This window comes from Varroa destructor, unplaced genomic scaffold, assembly GCF_002443255.2.
Source record: "Varroa destructor unplaced genomic scaffold, Vdes_3.0 BEIS01000001.1, whole genome shotgun sequence".
NCBI lineage: Eukaryota > Metazoa > Arthropoda > Arachnida > Mesostigmata > Varroidae > Varroa > Varroa destructor.
This window is the reverse complement of record NW_019211454.1, coordinates 26,327,384-26,350,543: the sequence shown is the minus strand read 5'-3', so window position 1 is coordinate 26,350,543 and position 23,160 is coordinate 26,327,384. Positions and strand designations below refer to the sequence as shown.

General features: G+C 37.8%; 1 protein-coding gene across 1 annotated transcript in view; it reads left to right on the top strand.

Annotated features, from left to right (window-relative positions):
* Positions 1–2,194: 2,194 nt before the first annotated feature.
* The window catches only part of LOC111255262 (polycystin-1-like), an 81,957-nt gene continuing 60,991 nt past the window's right edge, over positions 2,195–23,160 (top strand). The window contains exons 1-15 of the mRNA XM_022817028.2: positions 2,195–2,390; positions 4,328–4,385; positions 5,798–5,986; positions 8,015–8,172; positions 10,342–10,494; positions 10,687–10,882; positions 12,414–12,589; positions 15,711–15,833; positions 16,021–16,167; positions 16,633–16,800; positions 18,960–19,179; positions 20,062–20,129; positions 21,427–21,507; positions 21,938–22,069; positions 22,898–23,020. Of these exons, the coding sequence (XP_022672763.1) occupies positions 2,385–2,390; positions 4,328–4,385; positions 5,798–5,986; positions 8,015–8,172; positions 10,342–10,494; positions 10,687–10,882; positions 12,414–12,589; positions 15,711–15,833; positions 16,021–16,167; positions 16,633–16,800; positions 18,960–19,179; positions 20,062–20,129; positions 21,427–21,507; positions 21,938–22,069; positions 22,898–23,020 (1,998 nt within the window). The 5' untranslated portion in view covers positions 2,195–2,384. The remainder of the gene's footprint in view (positions 2,391–4,327; positions 4,386–5,797; positions 5,987–8,014; positions 8,173–10,341; positions 10,495–10,686; positions 10,883–12,413; positions 12,590–15,710; positions 15,834–16,020; positions 16,168–16,632; positions 16,801–18,959; positions 19,180–20,061; positions 20,130–21,426; positions 21,508–21,937; positions 22,070–22,897; positions 23,021–23,160) is intronic.

Sequence of the window (23,160 nt, the reverse complement as noted above, 5' to 3'; positions counted from 1 at the left end):
GGGCCGTTATTCCAGTGCTCTATTAGAAGAATATCATCAGGGGAAATGCAGTTGAAAAGAGAAATGCGTGGGATCCTTTATATATATACTAATAATAATAAATTACTACTACGTAATTCTTTGTTCATTATCGATTTCCTCGCCGTTTCGGTTAGAAGAATAATTTTGGATCCAATTCGAGTATGGGGAGGATAGGATCTCACAGGACAAATAGCAGCAAGAGGAAAGAGTGCCTTTGCTAAATAACACAGTAGCTAAGTTGGCTTTTTTCACGACTTTTTTCATCTTTGGCAAGGAAAGGACATACACATAAAGATTTTCCGGCTACCGGAGTATTGAGGTTCAAAGGGGCGTCAAAACAAGGAGGTGCGAGGAAATCCAGGCCGAGATTCCGAGACTCAGAAAAACTGTTCAGTATAAAGCGTGAATGAAAACAAAATAACTTTGTTGGCAACGAGGAATTTGCACGAATTAAGGTAAAAACGTTTATAACTTTAAACTAGCTTCGAATCGAGTATAAGTTACAGCTAAGTGAACTTGGTAATTAATTTTCTTAGATATACTATAGATATATATATATATATATATATATATATATATATAATGGCATTCGAATTATGGAAAACGAGGATGATACGCGGACTAATTCAAATCTTGATTTGCAGTGCAGTAGGATTCGATTGTGAGTATTGCAAACCTTCATCAGCAACTTTTAGCAGTGTGCAGATAATCTCTTCATTGTTCGCGCCTTATCTGTTCCAGAGGGCAAAATTTCCTTGAGGCGAGGGGCACACTCGTAGCTAGGGCAAAATAAAGTTGATATTTCAGTGTTTGTTATATTCTTGTACATGCAAAATAAACCTGTGTACGCGGATACATTAATGTGTCGTTGCTGAGCCACGTTAAAAGGACGTCGGCCTTTTTGGGGGAATTCCGATAGTCGATGATGACTTTTTGAGCCTAAGTGCTCGAGATCATAAAAGCGCAACGTTTTATCGTCGAGTGATGGAAAAATTAAGACGGGTAATTAAGATAATGACAATTGAATATCTCTCTGAACTAATAATGATTTAGATGAATGCATATGGTGATTATTTTTATTTTGCTTTGCAGGAATTATTTTAGTTTATAGGATTGTTCAGGGTGGCGCTCAACCTGTCGAACTGAGACCGTTTTAAGCAAAACAACAACATGTTAATGTGAATCTTCTAATGTAGGTAGTTGTAAGATAGACTTGTTCATATTATTTCGCCGCTCAACAAATATAATATAATATAACAAATAGAATATAATATTTAGTATCCTAATCGAAATCAGTGCACAATTATTGTAGTATTTTTTTGTTTAAAACATTAAGCGTTTGCCAGATTTAATTACAAACGCGTAATTTTCGGTCTAAGTATAACGTTATCGAATAACTACTGACTACTTAGTTGTAGAGGATAATTAAGTAGACTACCTGGATAAGAGGAAACGTTTTGTATTAGCGATATCATATGCCAAGGGTTCGTCAGCAGCTAATACGTATGTATATTTACAATATGAACGAGAACTGAAATGGCTGTAGCCGTTGTTGCATTTACATTATTTTTATATTCTAACTAGCTAACCAAAACTAAACAATTCTATTGTGGCTAAATATAAGGTTGGAGTGGGCGCTGGGCCGTGTAAAGCATTGCTGATCTCCGTAGACGCCCATGAAGGTACCGGTGAATGTACTTCACAATACGGGGCCTGCGTGCCCACAGTATTCGCCCCCTATGCCCATAGGTTGCTTGATCGACCAAGCGCAGAAAGACACCAACCGATCAGACGAGGCTGCCGGAACCGAGCTTGCTACATGCGATGCGGTAAAAGGTCTGCCCATTGTGCTTCACCTTTGATACCTTTCTTAAAGCACAGGTTCAGTTTAATAACGTAGAGAAAGCTAGATACTACCGAAACGATTGTCATGGATAAATGTTTTAAGGTCATTAAGCTTCTAGTAAGTTTACAGGCAAACGTAAAAGGGTTTATTTATTTTAGATTGAACCTAGTATAAATACCTAACCCAGAGCTCTAAGTCTAGACATTCGAGTAGATGATAGGCGGAAGGTACTTCCGGTGTAATCGCGTGCTACCTATCAACACCGCATAAATGGTTGTCCTGGTAACGTTGACGTAAAGGCTTCATATGTTGCTGCATCGCTACAAGCCCTTCGGACAGTGCTATACCTATACCGGTGCGTCGCCACCAAGCGGAGTAGCAAAACGTGGCCATATCGACACCTTCTACCAATGGGTGCAAACCTAGTTGTTGTAGAAAAGACGAAACTAATAGAAACAAAGTATCGTTGAACAAATCTCAAGGCATAAGTAACATCCAGATTTGTTATACGGCCGCCATGGCGGTAAGTATTATAAAACTTGCGTTAAAGGCGCATGCCGATATGATATATAGATTATTATACCGATATATATATTATACCGATGCAACGTAGTCCGTACAATAAGATGAATTAAAATGTGTCTCTATTGAATCTGTGAGCGAGCCCAATCAAATGTGTACGTAACATAAGTTCTATTATCGATTCAACTATCTCAAGGAAAATTTACTTAAGAAGTGCTTCTAGTTCCGACAGTCCAAAATTAAAATGTAGTGGCATAACCATATAATCAACAAATCTTTTTAATTTTAGATATTTTCCATTAATGTTTATTTTTAATGTAACTGTTTTATATAATCTACATAGTAAATCCCTCAAGAAGTGTTGGGGTCTCAGTAAACAAAGCCATTTCTCCATGGGTTTATAGAGCATTGATACAGCACTGTATAGCTAAATACCAAAGTACACATAAGAGTGATATGGCGGACATCATATAGGCACGCATGTCATTGTATGAGAACTCCTAATTTGATTAAGGACGAGACATGTAAGTGCGGAGGAGCTTACTGTTTCCTTCAACCTCTACTCTCTCCTATTTACCCATCTCAAAAAGTACGCTGAATTAAGTTATTTAGGTAAAACTAAGTCTAGGTCCTCTCATACCGTACTACGCGAATGTCAATAAAATGGATAAAGTCAAAATTGATTAAGCATCTTAAAGGACCTCCTGTTCTCTGGCATCGATGATTTGGCCTGAGTCTCCAAGCCCCATATTACGTACCCTTCAGATAAACAGATGGAATAATCAAGTGAACGGAAAAATGATAGCACCTGCACGCATAATGAAGAAGTTCCAAGTACACCGACTTCTAGGTTAACAAAATAACATGTAGCGTCATAAACGAAGTCTCGTAATTCCAGGCTTGTATTGGAGAAGTCCCTTTCTTGAGTAGTTGTATCAGACCTGACAGTTTTATCATGGTTCCTACTACCAAAGCTTCCTGTAATGACAGACTATTAACAACATCAATAATTTTGCCTTGAGATAATCTAGATAAGTTGTTCTCAAGGAATTTTTACCCTTTTGGAACTTCGAAATAATCGAATAAATCGTATCGATAACGGGAGCGTTCCAACTAATTACATCCGTTTCAGGTAGCTCCTTTGAATATGCAGGACAGATTCTGCTGTAAATTCAAGCTGTAAATATACCTTTTAATCGATAATTCTGTATTTTAATGTGAATTTTGTATAAAGTCTTGCCCACATCATACAAGGCCACAAATAAAAACTTGTGGTTCTAAACACTTCTATTTGTATCTACGAAGGCCTTCAAATTACGTGATATGTTAATTTTTTTTTTGTTATATCTGCGTATATTGTCTTAATAGCATAATTCCGACTGCTGTCATGTCTTTTGAGGATTATCAAGGAATTCATTCAAATGAGAGTGCAAATTTGAAACTTGATGTTATGGGCTGTCTCACTACCTTTGTAGACCTTGTTTGCTGTACATGCAAATTTCTTACGAAGATCGCTATCTCTGTGCATCACACAATCGGTATTTGCTCGTCTATTACCTTTTATCTGTGATAAATTAAATCTAATAAATTCCAACTAGTAGCTTAAACAAATATACTCAGCTTTCTACTGTTTAAATGCAATAGACTCTCATTATATTTAATTGCAGACATATAGAATACTTATGCTTACTTAGGTATCGAATTGGAAATTTTCGGTAGAATTGGCTTATTACATGTAGATACGTATTGTGCGTTCGTTGTATGTATGGCCGTTCCGACAAGCGCCCTCAGAATTCAACCTTTGAGAAAGAAGTTTCTTAAATGCTTAAATGAAAAAAAAAACAAAATTTAAAAAAACTACAAACGATTTTTATAGTTTCGTTGGACATGCGAAAAATTGGAAAATAAAGGTCGTAACATTGTCTTTCCTTCTTTCAGCGCACCTGTCGTGCAAGTCCATGGCTGGTCACTTTCTTAATGGCGGAATTTGCAACAGGTCAGTTTTTTGGTTTCAATTCTAATTTTGTCTAAAAAAAAGTTAAGAATAACCAAACCATTATCATAACACAGTGAGTGCTGCTTCCAAGCTTAAGAACAGATTGGTAAAAGCTGCTGACGCTGTGGAAAAGATTTGTGCAAGCGAAGTCTTCTCGAACGCGCCTTTGTTCTACCCAAAAACCTTGAACGAAGAATAGTTCTTGTGCCTTAATAATACCGTCCATTTCATGGGTAACAATTCGACCATGTTCATTATGTTAATTGGCCGTTATGTTGGCAGATGTGTTTACCGGTCGCTGCGTCACTTGACCGACCTCAGTATTGTGTAGTAACAAAGTCTACTGTGGGGAGCTAGACATATATATATATAGCTGATTGCCAGTAGAGGTCACTTACCAGTCGAAAATCAATTGTAACGGTAAGTTGTTGGTAGAGAATAAGAACATAGAACGGATTCATGACTACTGAAAGACATAAAAACCAGCATTGCGTAGATTTAAGTTGTGTCAATTAATGTAGTACCTTAACGCCTACAAAAATTACATTTATTTGATGGTGTATATTCATTTGAAAGGGTAAGGTCGGCACTTGGCGAGGTGTTTTGGGTAAGCCATGTAAACACTTCAGACGCTTAAAGCTACGAAACAGAGAAGCTTGCAGTGACTGGGCGGTACGTTTTATCTTATCGAGACGTGCAATGGACTTTATGAAAACGGATACGAGTAGGGGCCAAGTAATTTCGCTCAGCTACAGATTATGCCAACTCTTTAGCGTGCATCGCCTAGTCGAATAGTCGAAGTATGCTTATATGAAGGATGGTGAAGGCTCTAAGGCCTAGATCGGAGCAGTTAGCTATTAGCAGGATGAAAAATAAACCACGTTTGCGTTCGCAGTGCCATCGTTACAACATGTCCACACATGCAGCATGTAATAGAAATTTTCTTGTGTAGGACGTATTACGCATTACGGAGCTGGGCAGGACGAAAGACTGCGCTGTCTACAGTCGGTTAATTAGCTGAGTTAGTATGAACATTTGCATACCGGCTAAACGAACCTTGAATGGCCTCTATTTACGACATGGCATGAACTTCTAGCTCACACATCTAAACCTGTTAAGTAGAAGAAGTGCTGCCAATGCCTGTGTTCGAGTCATTTTGGTAAGCCAGCAGCACTACAAAACGTAAATAGTGTGCTGTATTTGACGCAAATTGCGGCTGAAGAAAAGTAAGTACTATTGTATATAAACCGAATGTTTAGAAAATCACGCAGTTCTGTAGGACCATGAATCCGAGTGATGTTTGTACCGTAATTCAACGTTCTGACGTTAATAGTGACAGTGAAGCCGAGTATGCATTCTATTCTGTTCATGATTTACGTTTTTGTGTTTTTATATTATTTACGTGTTAACAGTGTTTGGCCTGAAAGACGGTGACTGCCTACGCCCGGACGCAGCGGCCTCGTTCGTAAACACCCCAGGCGGATATGATCCCTTAAAAGGCATCGAAAGCACGCACTGCGCCAGCCTCTGCGCTGGCATACCAATGCCCTACGCCGGGATCCAGTATGGGAAGTTCTGTCTTTGCTCTAATGACGTGTTCGGTAAGACAATTTATTTAATTTTAAACTATTTAAAACACAATAATTTATTTAAAAGAGGAAATCGATAACATAGGTAAACAAACAAATGATACTATAATCATATGAAAAGAAATATTATTTTGAAATACCGTACGAGGATTGTAGATTTACTGCAGGGATACGTGTACAATAAGACTGTTACATATAGTTCACACAAATAGCTACAAAATATTCAAGTGCATATAACATATATGATGTATACCTGAATTTAAAGCAAAAGTCTTAATATTATCGCTGCTGTTATCAAATATTACCATGGAGGGCACCCAATATTTCATCGCCGGGAACGTGTCAAACTCCATTTACGATTCCTGCTCCTTATGTAAAAAATTATTGCCCTGCTAATACGTGCAGTTTGTTTTTTTTTCGAAGATTAGAAAAGATCTATATTTTTTTTCGAGAAATTTTTTCTAAACATTCTAGGGTTAGCTATGCTGTATAGTTCGCTCACTATCACAGAACAGGGTATTTTGCACAAGCCTCGTGCGTACATTTTTTCTCTACCTTATCTATACAATTTTATTCAAGTGTAGGCGCTATACTCCGCACAGTAGCAGTACTTTAGACAATTAAACAGTTGTGCACAATCATCACTTTTTTTAGTAATCGAACATGAGAACTAAGGGCTCATTCGATTGCGTTGGCAAAAAGCTAACTAACTCAATAAAAACAATTACGAGAAAAGCCTAATACCGTCAGTGGAAAAACGTTTAGATTTGAAAGTTACGCATATAAGCAGACCTAATATCACGTTTTATTTACACACGATTACGAGGAACGAGTCGTGATTGCAGTCTTCTCGTAGTTCAAAATAGAGTTTTATAACAAATCACACAGAAATTCGCGTACCATTTCAGCAAACGTTGTTACGTCATAGTATTTTTTCAAAATCGGCTTGTAATAGTCAATCTTGCAGTCATTTAAATAGCTGGATTATCTTTATCCTTCATTCTGCCAAGATGCTATCAGTAAATACAATAAAACAACTAGTCTATGATAAGAGCATGTTTAAGTACCTTTTGAAAATCCTTGGATGCCAGAGACGCGTGAAAGCTTTTCTCTGCGTATTCAAACTCTATGGGAGAATTCCGAATCATTTTCTTTATCCCACCGAGTCAATTTGAGCAGTTAAATTAAATATTTTTCAAAACTTTTAGGCACAGCATATAGAGAACAGTCGTTCTAAGCTCAGTCGTATCGAACGGCGTCATTGTTATTACAGTGTTGAATAGTCTATGAAACTATGTTTAATAGACTATAACCAGACCCTTGTCGACACAACCTTTCCTTTACAAAATTTCTGCTCAGCTACTATGGCGACCCGAAAAGTATGGGTTAAGTAAATCAGATATGAAAATTTCCATCTGTGCTCTATAAGTTCACGCAAAATGTACGTACATTCAATGTCTGAAGACGTAAGCAACCGGATACGAACAGTCGATGTCCAACAAAGGTAAAAGAAACTTAGGACGGAAATGTATTAAGGGTCAGTTCAGCCATTTCACTATCTGGCCACTGCAGATAAAGGCGACATCTTGAAGGAGCACCTGAAAACCTTCACGTTGCCACCTGAACATAGTGCAGAGCGCAAAAAGTTTTCGTTTCCAACATCGATGGGTAATTTTAATGACAGCGCCTTCGACAAACGATTTCGTAATCATCAGGTTTTCCAATACATCGAAACATAGAACCGTAAACTATAAACTTATATTTCTACGTTATACGTGGGCATGCAGCCTTTTCAATACAAATTAGCATTAACAGCTTTAACTATTATTACAAAACTATATATTCTTAACATCTACCACACGAAGGACTTCGATTTCGATTTTATGTATTCGAATCCTACGTTGTTAAACTACGACACAACTTTGATAACTACTACGTTTTACCTTCTTGGGTGGAAAGACACACATTTTTGGCCGCTAGCATAGTCCTCGCTGTTAACAAAAAAAAATCCTTTTTTTTTCCACGTTTTCTCACTTTTAGTGGAAAAGGCGGTTGCAGCAAAAGATGAGGTTTGCGACAAACATCCATTTGCAGTTCGATTCTACTTCTCGTCACTGTTCACGCCGATTGAGAACATACGAGTGATGCCCTCACAGTCATTAGTGGCTGTTGGAGAGGAGGTTTCTTTTTATATTGCGGTAAGTCGTATAATTTTCGTCGTATCGTTTTCATTTTTGTAATATGTATTTTGCTGTATAAGGGATGCCTGGCGTTTTTTCGTGAATAAGTATGCTGAAGTGAAGGGCATAAGGAATACTAACCCACAACTTCTACAATAAGAAAAATAATCGTAACTTCACAAAAATAAAGGTATGGTTTAAAACTGAAGTCCATTTTACACTGTGACGTTTTGTTTAATTTGGGCCTTTTTTTCTGCATGATTTAATATTGCTTTTGATAGGCAGAAAGTAAAGTGGAGCTCTTAAGGATTCGCCTTAAAGTGTAAGCCATTACAGCTAAAAATAATTACTAGGTAGTGTAACAGCAGGGTATAGTTAAGCTCAACATTATAATATGAGTGAACTATCTTTCTCCTGCCTTAAGTTAAGCCAGTGATTAAGTTTATGCCCATTACGAGATTCTGTGGATAACTATTTGAAGCGGGTAATTATGATATGGAATGAGTGGGTGCTACGCGTGAAAAGCGAAGCTATTAAGTGTGTATATGTGTGTTAATGTATATATTTAGATGAAGCTTTTCCTATAAATTCTTTTTAAGCTACACATTTTTCTTTCATATGCTAAAAGTGTCGTTTCTAATGGTCCTGTTTGATCAGTATAACCACCATTAACCGCGATTATACCTTCAATTTGAGATTTAAACGGCTTACTGATTGTTTTTAGCGTATTCTTTCCTTAATATGCAAATAATTTTTTCTTACTAACCATGCATCAAGCGATATTAGTGGATGGAGTGTCGCTGCGATATCTTACATATGACAATTTTATTCTTATAAATGTATTTATTAAAAAGCAAATTCTGAACTGAGGGCAAATCAAACATGTTAATGTGTAAAATAACCGAAAAAGTCCAAAAGTCTATTAGGTTTAAAAATGTATGTGGTCTATATATAGGTATTACCTTCTGAGTAAACGGGAGACAGTTCGATCGCACACACCCGCAAAGAAGTCATCGCTCTCTCTGAGTCGTTAATCTGTCCCATGGTGATACATTTTAAGAAAAAGAATGGAAAAGTAAGACCGAACTATGATGTCTTTCTTTTCTCGCAAAACGAGAAGGATGCAGATACGAGATTCATGACCATCGATGCAGAGTGCAGCAGGGAATATCGCCTTAATAATAATAAATATTGATGCGCCTCCGATAATCAAGAGAAAGGAGGCGTCTTGTATAGAGGGCTATTTACCATGTCTTCATCTAATGTCTTCAGCACTTCGATGTCAATCCGGCAACACCACGCGCATGGAAGTACGCTAGAACAAACAGGTTCCTTTCCTGTTTTGAAACGCTAAAAGTCTTCACGATTTAAGCTGGAGACCCAATCATTCTACCAGCTTATTCGTTACGTTTGGTGTTTCTAGTCCGATATCGAGAATGCTCTTGAACATTTGTACTTGACCAAAACTGAAAATACGTAAGCATAGCGGGTGCAAGCACCTTTTATGTATTTACGGACAGCGGATTTAGCGGGTTTCGGATATGGCGCCGGCGCTAAAATCAAACACAATATAAACATATCTAACAAAGCATTTCACATGAAAACATTTGTGTGTAAAAGCTACTTTTCTAAGTCAAAGGGCTTCTGCCAGAAAGAAAATCATAAATTTATTCGTAACCATTTGAATTTAACTAAGAATGCGCTCAAGCCGATCGAACGCTACATAAAGATGCCATTCGCCGTACTATAGAGCATGAAAAGGTGTTAAACTTTTCGCCAGTCTAAGGTTTTATGCCTTCAACACGAGCTTGCGAGAAAGGCAATAAACAGTGCACTGCTTAAGGGCAGTTGACTAGCCGCCAACAGGCGTCAAACAGAAATTGCATTGGCGTAACCTACATAGATACAAGAAACTAACCCGGTGGCCATCATGACACTGCTAACTCCGTCAGCCTGGCAGTTGTTACTCCGAGTCTGTACGGTATACGCATATCTACGCATGCTTATTCACAAACGTTGACCTAGTGACTCATTCGTATCGTATTGTCCTTATTAAAGGATGTCGCACGCTAATATTTAATACAGTAACATTTCATATCTAATGATACACTTGGTATTAATGAATACTTTCGCGAGAACTATGTAGCTGTAATAAAACAATAGAAACTGACTCGTGTTTTTTGCCAGACCTCATCAGGCAAGGATGCCCACGTAGTTATCGACTTCGGAGATGGCAGTGAGGGAATCAACGGCAGTCTATCAATGGAGCCGAAATATATCTATTGGAAGCCTGGTCGATACAATGTTCAGGTCATGGCCAAGCCTTATACGGCCCACGACGTGAGTAATTGAGAAAAATTGCAGGGATATTAGAAAATAATGATAAATAAGAGGACTGTTTACTGCGGCTACGTGTAGTTTGTTACGAATAATCGTCAAATTTCAACAAAGAAGGTACCTCTCATAGTCTTATTTTGTACATGGAAAAGTGCGGGAATAAGTGGAAATGAGGCCATATTGGACCTATTGCAGATATATACTGCGTTCGCGCACACCACCGTGGTTGTAACTACGAGTCCTGAAGAACAACACATTGCGTGGGCTTGCCCTGTCCTTGTCGAGCCAAACGTCAAGTTTCAGTGTCGCCTTGACGTTCTCAAAGGCACTGACCTCAGTCTCGAGTTTATGCCTGGCGATGGCACTGGAAGCAAATCACGCAATATACCTGGTAAATTAAACAAATAGAATAAAAATATTTGTCTCATAAGGCAGCTTCTGCATGATATGTGTGTGCGTTTACACATCGAGTCTAGGACTTCATACATACAACTGGGCTGCATAATCCCTTTCAACTGTAAATGCTATATAGGAAAATGTATGAAAAGCTTCTGGTCTGGTCATTTGCAGATGGTGATATTTTGCTATTACGTATTGCCTGAACTGACTTTGAGCTTCATATTATAATCGGCTGTACTAATTAAATGTAGAAAGTATACACGCGCTTAAAGATCTCTCGAATACCTAAAAGCAATCTTTCTATAGACTTCGGACGAGCGCCAAAGGAGAAAAACACACATATCCCAGACTGCTTTATGCTTGAGTTAGAACATTACGAGCACGGCCATAAGATGGCTTCTCATGCATTTTTCGATTTCTTCTCAAAATTGAGTTAGCCTTAAATGAAGGCTGAAAGTCAATAGCTAAACATTAAAGTTTAAATGAGCGCGTGTTTTATTCGTACTCTACTTAAAGAGCAATTAAAGGCCGTATGGGTTATACTTGCAACTTATGTAACTAGAGGACAGGCTTCTTCGAAGCAGAAATTCCGCTCCACTTAACAATAAATATCGTTTACCTGTGAGCATTCATGTGGCAACACGTCTGGTAGTCATATAGAAGTATACATAAAAATCATCTTTGCATCACCAACGCACGATACCCATCTCTGTAGTTATATAGGATTTATAGATGTCAGCCCTTCATGTAAGCCAAGTTAACTAGGGCTGTTGTAAGCACTGTAACACTGTCGTGTATTAACCACTGTTGACGATTGAAATTTAGTAGTACACTGGTTTATTAGGAATCGAATACGCGAAGTTTTTGATCCTAATATTTTTATTATTGTCAATTTCTTGAAATTAAGAAACCGTACTATGCATCAGAAAGTCTACAATATATTACAGAGGAAGGTTACACGCAGAACAATTTGAACGCCTGTAAGTGAATGCGGAACATTAAGGTCGATTTAGTATAATCGCTTGTATTTTTTTTTGTCAATAACTTATAGGTGCATCTCTTAGCCTCATTTATTACATTTACAAACGGTTCATAAGTAACTGCTAACTGATATTAACTTCGCAAGGTGGAGATATATAATGAGAAATATTTTTTACACGAAATTTGAGGTTTCTAGACATATGATAAATATACATTTATTGTATATCTAGAAATTATTTAGGGTAATCAAATGGCATCATGTTGAAAAATAAAAAAAAAGCCAAAAACTACAGAATCGTAGCGGTGGACCGAACTCAGGATCTCGAGAATGTCGTTTAGGAGATCAGGTCATACTGCAGAGTACTTTGGTGTACATACCACCTACAGACATAGTAGATATATCGGCGTTCTACGCTTTTGAGAAGCTTGAATTATAGTAAATTAACGCGATCACAGGAGATCGAAACTACATAGTTTTGTTGATGAATAACCGTGGAACATTTTTACTTTGCTTGTTGTTTGTTGGTTTCTCTCGCTTGTAGATGTCTACCCGACGATTGTCGGCGAACGTGTCCCACAGTTTCGGACACAATCGGTCGTACTCTCCGAAGAAAACGCCGTGGATTCAGCGATTCTTCCGAACGCGCGCGTACTTCACAAAGGAACTGTTTTCGCGTTTCAGGGATTCGGTGCCGTTCAAGGAAAGCTCGATATGCTCGTAGGTAGCACAGAGAGGACTGCACGCTTCTTGTTTCTGGTTGATAGACGATGCCCAAATCGAACGATTGGCTTATTATAAATAGAACGGAAATGAATTGTTTATAACACTAGAGGGAGCATCATAGTTCACAGAATGGGTTGCTACCGATATTGGTTAGATTTTTACGACTCGTGCGTCTCGTATCGAAGGTCCGTTGAGGTATATAGAGTTTTTATATTCTATTCCGCTGAAAAACTATTAAAATCAAAGAAAACAAATTTCTCTGCAACACAATGAATTTATCGCATATTCTTGGCAAGCTGAACATTTTTGCTAGATCCAAAATATTGTCGGTTAACCTCAAGACACGCACAAAGTATTATATTTATATATATATAAATATCATTCCAGTTTTGTTAGAAAAATCAGGGCAATTTTACTTGTTAGATAATCCCCGGCTAAACCATTTGAATGTTCTCACAAGTTCTTTATTTACGCAATATTCGACGACCCTGCTTCTAGCCGATTCGGTCTGATGGTGAAAGCAAAATGGTTGTGAACTTCCTCTCGATCTTTAATAATTTAACGTAAAATACAATATTTGTCAGTAACTACGTGTTTACGAGTCATACGCCCATTCGACAGAAGTGGCGCAGCTGCGAACTAGGCAAGTTGTCCTTCCAGGACGTGTTCTCACTGCGTGATATCTCGGCATAAAAAAGACAATTCACGTTCAGGTCCGTACTTTTGTTCCTACCGTGCAGTTAACTGTTAGTTTACTACTGCGAAGCCAGCGGTAGGTCCGGACCATGCTCTATAGAGAAAGACATGATACGAATAAAAATAGATGTCTCAGTTTTTAGCTGACTGGATCTTGTCACACTAACTTTCCCCTTTGCTATCGACAATTCGTACATAGTTACTTGCCAGATATGTCTATCATTTAGTCTTTTGAAAATATTAGTCGCTTCCTAACGCGAAGTGTAAAACTTTACAGCGGACTGGGGGACTAGCGAGCGTGTGTCACAACGAGGCCTATTATTAATGAAGTCGACGCTCCGGGTGCTTCTGCGCTCGATCCTTTCTTGAAAAGGGGCTTGCACTCACGATACGATGAAATATAGAAGATTTTTGCTTCGCGGAGAATAATAAAAGTGGTCTGAGGAGTTGGGCGCGAAAAGAGCCGAGGATTCGATGTTGGATCTGTTTGCCGGCAATAATCAAACGAGTACAGTTAACACAACCTTTTCGGTCATACGATTAGGATTACCTTTGTTAGTATAAATGCTAGAGATATCATTTACGAGAGACAAACAACAACAAACGAACAAACAGAGATTTAATATGAACGCCATTTGAAATTAGTCGTACAATTTGAGCGATTCTTAGAGCACGTTTATAAATAAATAGAATAATTACGAAGTAGAGCTATCCCTTTTTTTTTTTTAACTTACACGCCTATTTTAGGCTTTGTTGATGAAATTGCGACGGAATTTGCTGCGCTGCTTGTCATAGTCGGCGTACGTTAGCTTACGTTTTTAGTACGCAAAGAAAATCAAATCTTTTTAGTGCAAAGTCACATCCTTTTTATGAAATCGCTACCAAAACACTACTACCTTACAAAAATCTTTGCACAGTCGACCGTCTCTACTGTTGTCGGCTGTTATGCAATTTTCTAAGCAACGAGAAATGTTTTTGCAGGTCAAAGCGGGAAATCTATAATAGAGCATCGAATGAAAGAACTGAAAATTCATCAAATAGGGCATAAAAACTATTTTTAATGATACCGAAATTTTTATGCAAAACATCGACGGTATTTTTTAGATTAGATTATCTTTTGTAAGTAAAGTAAAGTAATTCATATTAGCTGAAGCGGTTCGTATCTTTTCGGCAAACTCTTGATACTGATATTACTATTCTAACGGGCTTTGTGCAAAGGTACGGCTGTGATTTATTCTTAAGCCGGTTTATTCTATCTGCTGGCCTTATATGAAATTAAAGATCTTTTACGTTATTAATTGACAAGATAGGCCAGCATTGTAAAGGAGAGTACACAAGTTACTGCCAAATAGCTCCGACCCTAGTTGTCCAAATAATCCGCTACATTATAAAGTCTTATATACAAATGTCACTTCTATCCGTTTCCTATATCAGTGCATAGAAAGTAAGCAACCTATCTCATACTTCAAGTTCAGTAAATAGGGCTGTGCTCTCATCGATCACCAATTGAAAGCGTATTTGCGTTGAAGACACAAATAGTGAGACTTTAGGAGTTTTGTGACCACGATTATCTCTTGCAAGCATACCCCAATGGTGTTTTTAGTTACCCCTCCTATAATAAATATGTACGACCTTTTCGAAAGTGACTATCGTGAAATTCCACAGGATAGCAGTTACCATTTCTCATCGCAAACAGGCGTACAATAAAAGAAAAAAAGGCTCAAAATTCTCAGCGTACTCATCAGTTTTTTTCGGTCAGAGAATACTCCAGTACTACAGAGCTTCAGAGTCAATCGAGCTGCCGTTTTGCCTGATCTAACCTAAGCTCTGCGTCGATAAAAAGCATTCGTGTACTTCTGGTTAATGGTAATCAAGCTGACAAGTAATTAATGACGTAGAACGGCCCTCCACATTGCCTATATACTCAAAATAACGAAATGGATTTTTAAAATTAATTTACATCTTACAGTTTTAAAACGAACTCCTTTTTAATGGCAAGGTAACGACCCTAAATTTACGCGCTTCTGAGTAAAGCGGGCAAAAGAGAGCCGGCTGGTTTTGTGGCCGCCACAACTGTGACCGTATGTGTTTTGCTTATCTCGGATTCATCTCAATTCGCAAAAATATTTAAAGATTGAATTATCTAATTCCAAGGTATTTTATGCAGCTTTAATTGGGGAGCACGTTCTCGTGCTGGGACGGTTTAGTGCTGAAAAATTCTATTCTCGAAGAGAAGAGTTGACCAATACAGCTTCCCTATGAACTGCTATGTTAAACCACTTTTCTTAAATATTTTTCTCCCATTTTGAAGTACGATTACATTACGAGGCTTTTATCAGCAATTAACAATGTTTTTCTAATTTACCTATGTATAGATAGCTTCAGCTTAGCAAAAATACTTTGTTGGTCTCCTTTTCAGCTTCTTCGGCCAGCGTGCCTTGGCTGCTCGTTTGAAGACGACATTGCCAAATGTGAGGGCAGTACTGGCCTTTGTCTTTCGAAAGTGGCCTGTGTCGATTTCGACATGTGTCCTAAAAGAGATGTAAGTAACCGGTGCAACAATTCAGTCGAGTGGAAGGCGTTTTTTTTTAGCCATACAATCCCAGACGTTGCCAATACCTAATGGGATGAAGCTAGCTAGAACATTTACGATACTTCATTCAAATTCGATCAAAATGAGATTCCTTTTTCTAATGCAACCTACGTTTAATTAACTGTTTCAATTATAGGTTAGTGAAGTTTATAAGATCATGGCCGTCGTACCGATCCAAGTAAAAGATGGGTATTTTATCCATAAACTTCAAAAAACGTTGCCGGTTGAAGCTGGAGATATATTTGGCTTCACAACGGCTGCAGGACGTCTCGCCTTCCGCAATGTATGTCAGTCGTTATATACACATTTGACAAACACAGCTTTAATTTATATGCAAGACAATATATATAAAAGCTAAATATATGTTCCCCAGTGTAGTGACGATGCCCTAATACCGACATAACTAGGGTTTACTCGGACAACTTTTCCTTATATAGCAGTACCGGCGGTGGTTTTAATATATTGCCTCGAGATCAACCACGCGACCCTCATGTATTTCCCAACTACGACCGTGACCCGTCTGTACTAGTACTACTATGCAATATTTCAATTCAGTTTTGTTTTAGTTTAGGGTAATATTCATATATAAATAAATGATGATTTCGCAAGGCTATATAGACTTCGCAAAGGTTAGAAATAACTACTAAAGTACACATCTTTCTTAAGCTCGATTATAGGTAGAAAGGCAAATGACTGTATAATATAGATTGTGAACGTTTTAATGTCACATAGCTCCATTTTATGCCAGGTCCCGATGGAAGAGTCTGATCTGGGGAAACGGAATGGTCTTAAAGGTCAAGCAGTGCGTACAGATGATCTCACTATGAAGGAGCAGCGTTTCCTTGTATCTGCGCTTGTCAACACGCCCCTGAATCTCACATTCGAGTACAAGTACGGAGATGCAGGCGCTTACGAGGTAAATCCGACACTATGCTGTAATTAAATTGTGTATTGAGCTGAGATAATTACAAAATGACATGGGAACAATTTAAGGCGGGCGTCTATACTGCTTCTATACCAGGCAGTGTGTTTACGAACGTCTTGTTTCGTGTTCTAAGCCAACCTTTTAAAGCAATGCTTAACCGTAGTACGGCATGTAAAACTGGAGACTGTTTTTCGTGGCGCGGTATAATTCGATAACAAACAATGGATGGGTCTGCTTCGAAAAAATGGTGTCATTTTGCTTTGAATTTTTAAATTGTCCCTGGACAACATCAAACGTCCGTCGAAGTGAAAGCAGCGATAAGTAAATACTCTTTCAATTCTCAATACAATTGCGTTTTTCTGTCCGAACTCGAACAATCGCTTTGTTTTATGATTTGCCCTTAGTCTAAATAGTACTATCCTCATTAGCCTGTTGGAATTACGTGCCGCCCAGCTGGATTAACGTTTAGATTTCTTAGTTAACAAGATAGTGCAGCGTCACATCGCTTCAAGGTCGAACGGTTCGATGCGCTGGAGTTTTCATATCTATGGGTCCATGATAATTTGACTCTTATTCATAAAAGAAAAAAACGTTCTGGGTGCATGAAAATCGTTTTGCCTTCACATAAGCTATACATTTATCTAGAAGGTCGTCTGTATCACACCAAACGAGAAATGTTATCATTAAATTTGAAACATTTCTATGTGACGATTATTTTATAAATGACATCATCAACTTCAAAAACGGCAAAGTTTATAGGAAGCTCTCCCAGAAACAGTCTCAGTTTGGAGCATGTCCAATAGTACGTTTTTGCAAATGTTAAGTATGTTTCCAGACCGAAGAAGCGTATCGAACATACGAACGTTCCTCTTTTGGATGCGGCTCAGATATAAGCTGAAGAAACAGTTGTATCTAACCACTAAATCTAAAGATAATTCAGCATCCATTCAATCGCATCGTTGTGCCCCTTCAGATAAAATCGTTAAGCTTTCGAACAATATAAAAATGTCGGAACCACGGATTTTTGCCAAAAATTCAAGACTCTTAATTATAAAGCATCTACGAATTGAAAAGTAAATTATTTTTGGATATTTCATCGACACCAAAGAGCGAGTTCGGCACAAGTTTTTTGCCATGTCATTCCATCTGCATGCATTTTTCAGAGTGGATATGGATAAGGGTGATCATGTCCTTGGTGAAACGCCACATGAACACAATATCAACCGACCGCTAAAGAAATAATCAACCGCCGTCACCGCATAAACACCCCTATATCATGTCCACTATATTGAGAATAAGCGGCCGGCCAAAGTAAAGGCTCATCATTCAACAATGATCCCTGGGTAAAAAATGTGCTCTATTAATGATGATGATGGGGGGCCTATAAATTTAGAGTTTCGCATTAATATATCGAACATATAGTATACATATGATAACCGTAAACAGTATTTAACCTTTTTTGATTTGAAAATGCCCTTCTTTCTTAGTTACGGCGATATGCATAAAACGTCTGATTTTCCCGGTAGCAATATATATCTCATATTTTAGACTTATTGTGTGGGCTGTCTTAGGGAATGGATAAACGTTCCAAGTAAGAACATTCTAACGTGCCATCTATAAGGGAGCGAAGCGAATTGTTGCGCAGGATTTTTCTGCGAGCTTCGCGAATAGGTGCCTAAACACCAAGCGAGAATGGCAAGAAGCAATGATAATAGGAATTTTTAAAGCAAGAAAGATGTTTTCGTATAAATATCGAGCAATAACGGCAACATACGACGATGCTTTTGTATGCACAGTGGCAAATATGACTGCCTAAATGTGAAGTTGTTTCACTATCACTTTCTTCGTTCTATATATATATATATATATATATATATATATTCGTTCGCACTATAACTTAATTCGTTGACAAAAAGCTTAGAAACAGGTCTCTCGTATTCATTGACTGGATCTCTCCAAACTGGCATACCCGATTTGAATTGCCCGCGATTAATAGTGACTGAGTAGTGTGCTATACAAAGCAGATCAAGCGAAACGAAATAATTTTTTCTGTCGTACGCATGAATCATGTCGAGTATCTACGAAGACATGCCAGTTTCGATACGATATAAATCCCTTTTCTCTCTCTGCGGCGGCTTTCGAAATAACAGGTAGCTATCAATGTGAAAAACCGATACCACGAGCAAGTGGTACGTCAAATGGCCGATGTTAGTTCTCAGCAGAAACTGACAGCTTTTAAGTTGGATATTTCTCAAAGCACAGTACCAACTGGAGCCGAAGTTACCGCCACGGCTAAGATGTTCGGAGGAAGTGACCTGACCATGATCTGGAACTTTGGAGATGGCCACGTTGAGAAACAAGATATTACAAGTGAGTGGTAGGCATTATCACTATAGAAATGGTTTCAGGTGCCGAAATAATGAATTATCTTCGTCGCAGGATCGGACATCATCTGCACAAACTGAATCACCTTATCACTTTTTCAAATTAGGAAATACGTCCGACTGAAGAAGGTACGGATGATTTTTACGGTGCTGATTCGAGTTCGAAAGGAAGGTCGTGTAGGAATTTTATCCTTGAAAAAGAAGCAAGATACCTTTATTTAAATCGCAGTGAATATCATACGTTCATCATATTGTTCCTAAAATGTCAGGCCCGCTACAATGGACAGGGTTGTCTTGTAAAAATGCGTGAACCATTTTACGAACAGGTGTCAGGCATCGGCCTTCTATATATTTTTCTAAATTGAAGCATTGGAACTGTAGTCACCGGTGTTCTATATGTGCTACGTTAACATTTTAGATATACAAAAGTATAGTACTATTTCTAGAAACGGCAGGCTAAAACAAACATTTGTTTCTGCTAGCCAAATACTCAGTATTAAGCTTAACAATAGACGTGATTACTGATATGGTTTTCGCGCTGCGAACGGCCTCATCAAAGTTGTAATTGATATATATATATATATATATATATATATATATATATATATATATATATATATATATATACTGGGAAATAAAACCTTAAACTGAAAAACGAAAATGTCTACCACGTGAATTTTCAATAAAATCAATACAATAATTTGTCGTAATGAACCTAATACCCATTTAGCGTTTTTCGACCCAGTGTGATCACAATGTTTAATCTTAATTAATTAATAATTAAATAATTAATATATTTCGTTTAGGGTTTGACGGACGAATTTTCTGTCTAACTGATACTGCTATTTTTTCTTGTGCTGTCATTTAGCCGTTCAGACTGGTCAAAAGTTCCACCGTGTACACAAATATGCGGAAGCAGGAGTCTACATAATTCAGGTAAAAGGCTAAACACCATATGGACTACCTATATTGAACTTTGTGATGTATGTGTGTACGTTTAACCGCGCATTTAAGAAGATAGTACAGCTTTACCGGGATCAGACCGCCCAATAGTGTCATAGAAAAATTCGATGTCCCCGTTAATCGGTATGCTTAACCCGTAAAAGGACCTTTTTCAGGTTGTTAGGAATAATGTAACCATATCGTACGGAATTTTTCGTCGTGCTAGCCTGACCTGAATGTAGAACTCTTGCCAACAACGGACTACAGCCTGACCTGAGTAAAATATAATCGCAACAGACACTTTTTCATCTTTAATAACATAATTTGAAAGTAGTTTATTTTTTTGAAAGGGCAGAGAAACAGGGACGAGGCAGTGTTCCGAAGATAAGTCATAAGAAAACAACTGAGTGTCCCAATTGTGTCCTTCGGCGCTGTAGGGTTCACATTTCGTCATCTGTGTATGTGCGGGGTCGCCGAACGGCAAACGCTTCCCAATGCATTCGCAACGAAAGCATACTCTATCTTGAAAAATGTATCTAAATTTGGCTTTGTTTAAAAATGAAGAAGAGCCTTTATCAAATCTAAAGTGTCTTGGGCTGGTGAATGGCTCAAAATGACATTATGTATAATCAAGAGCAATTTTCCACCACAATTAGCATGAACAGCGCAACTGGCCTGCTTTTTATAAGTCTCTAGATAAAATGCGGACTGTTAATGGTATGGATATGAGCGGAAACAGCTTATTTCATTTATTGACTACGATGTAAGGTCCAGAAATTCAGTTTGGCTGGTCCTAGGCGGTCCCGTATTCTCCAATATAATAATGTTTCAAAACGTACCATCATCTGATTAAAAAAAAGGCGCCTAAGTCTTCCCGTGACGATGTCATCGTAAAATGTTGCTATACTAAACTCAGGAATACGTGGCAAAATCTGGGTTCGGGATTGGGCATAGACACATATTGTTTCATGCTGAAGCGTCCAAAGCGAAGGGCGTGACACTGAAAAACTTTTTAATAATATTAGGTTTTTCATTGGGCTATCCAATAAATTTTCAAATAATATATAATTTTATTAATCCCATATGTGGAATTGCCGTTATGTTTTCGATGCGGCACTAGAAAACTGAAAGCAAATGTGGCCATTATAGCTTCAGAGGAGGGTTAAGCAAAAAATTATACGAAATCGTTTAATATTAAATATAATGTAATATTAATAACAATAATAGCTATTTGTAAAAACGAATGAGCTACTATATCTTGTATAATAAGATTTACATTCTATTCGTACAGGTAAATTCATCGAATCTTCACGGCTCCTTTGTGGCGCGGAGGTCGGTCATAGTACAGAGGCCTGTTACCGAATCCTGGGAGGTAAATGTCACCACTAAAAACACTTGTGGGTCCTAATGAATTTAGCGACCTTTTTGCGAGCATGTGTAGTACAAACTATCTTGCTTCAAGGGCTTTAATATGCTACATTGGCATCTCAATCCTACAATGTCAAACTTTTTGATTGTTTACGTTTCAAGTATTATGATGATAGGTGACATTGCTATTATTAAATGCACACTGGTAAGTGCTTGTCGTTTGAAACAAAAGTAGCTACCATTTTTGGAACAGATTTCATCATGTTACTATTACAAATCGGGATCGTTGGCGATTCTTTAAAGCTAATTGTGGGTCGTGATTATTAGTATTATTTTAACAGTTGATGACTTGCAGTAGGGACCAGGTTTGGGTTAAAATTATACTACAACGAAGACATTGAACCGACTAATGAACAACCTATCTATTACTTTAGGTCTTCTCAAATGCTCCGATAATCTTACCAGATCCAGTGCATCTTACTCTTACATACCCAAAGACGGCTAAACTTCCTACAGACGCTACAGCTCGAATCAACTTTGGAGATAAACAGAGGGACAAATGGAAGGTAAGACTTGGAGGACTGCCTCGTTCAGTGCTAACTTAACTATCGTCGTAAGTTCTTTCCGTAAAATTAGAGGAAGTCTTTATATATATATATATGTAACTTATCAAAAAAAATTAGAGAAAAATATTACTCAAAAACTATTCCTTTTCTGCACAAGTCTCCGTAAACATCCTGTATATGCCCATGACTATCAGGTAGCCTACTCGGTAAGTTTTCGCGCAATAAAGGCAGCCGACTGTTCCTACTGATCGTAGACGGCTTCGATCGTAGAAATAACTTAAACAAGTACATTTTTTTTATGAGATATCTGTATCGTCTATCGCATAGGCATGTTTTGAAGACGTAGCTTTATTGACACTCCATTTCATTTAGATATCGCAAACATGTAAATTTGTGATCTCGACTTAGCAACTGAGTTAACCCAACCACTGTCACCTGTCAACTTTTTAATAAACACCCTTGAAGATAAGAGCTTACTATATATAAGACAAAAAGAAATATGTTTATGTACTTTATAATCTATATATGTATGTATATAACTGAGGCACTCTAAACATTAAAGAAATCGCATACTTTCTGTATTCACATACCTAATACTTACCCGTAATATCTGGAGCCAAAAATACGAGACTTTGGTGCTAGCCTTTCTAAAAATAATATGCCTAGGCACAGCAGTTAAGAAGTTAATATCTTCATCCTGTCGAGATCCCATATATAATAGCCATTTGATAATTAAGGCTTGGTTACATATTAATCTATTCTTTGAATGAAGCTATGTAAATAGGTACGCTGATGTGTCTTCTGTCGTATACATAACAACGTTTGCAGATTCCTAACGAGGTAGAGGACAAAGTGAGCCAGAACTTTATTCACACATATCTAAAGCCCGGTTTCTACACCATACAAGTCAACATTTCGAATCTAATCTCCTACCATGTCCTTACCGAACGTGTAAGTACCGTATCGTACAGTCTGAATTTTCCTAATTATAGTTGTGAGCTTTATTCGTGCGTTTCAATTGTGGGTTCATCTGTGTAGTAATTTTCATGCCCGGGCACTTACGCCTTTATAGAATAGGGTCAAATGTATCC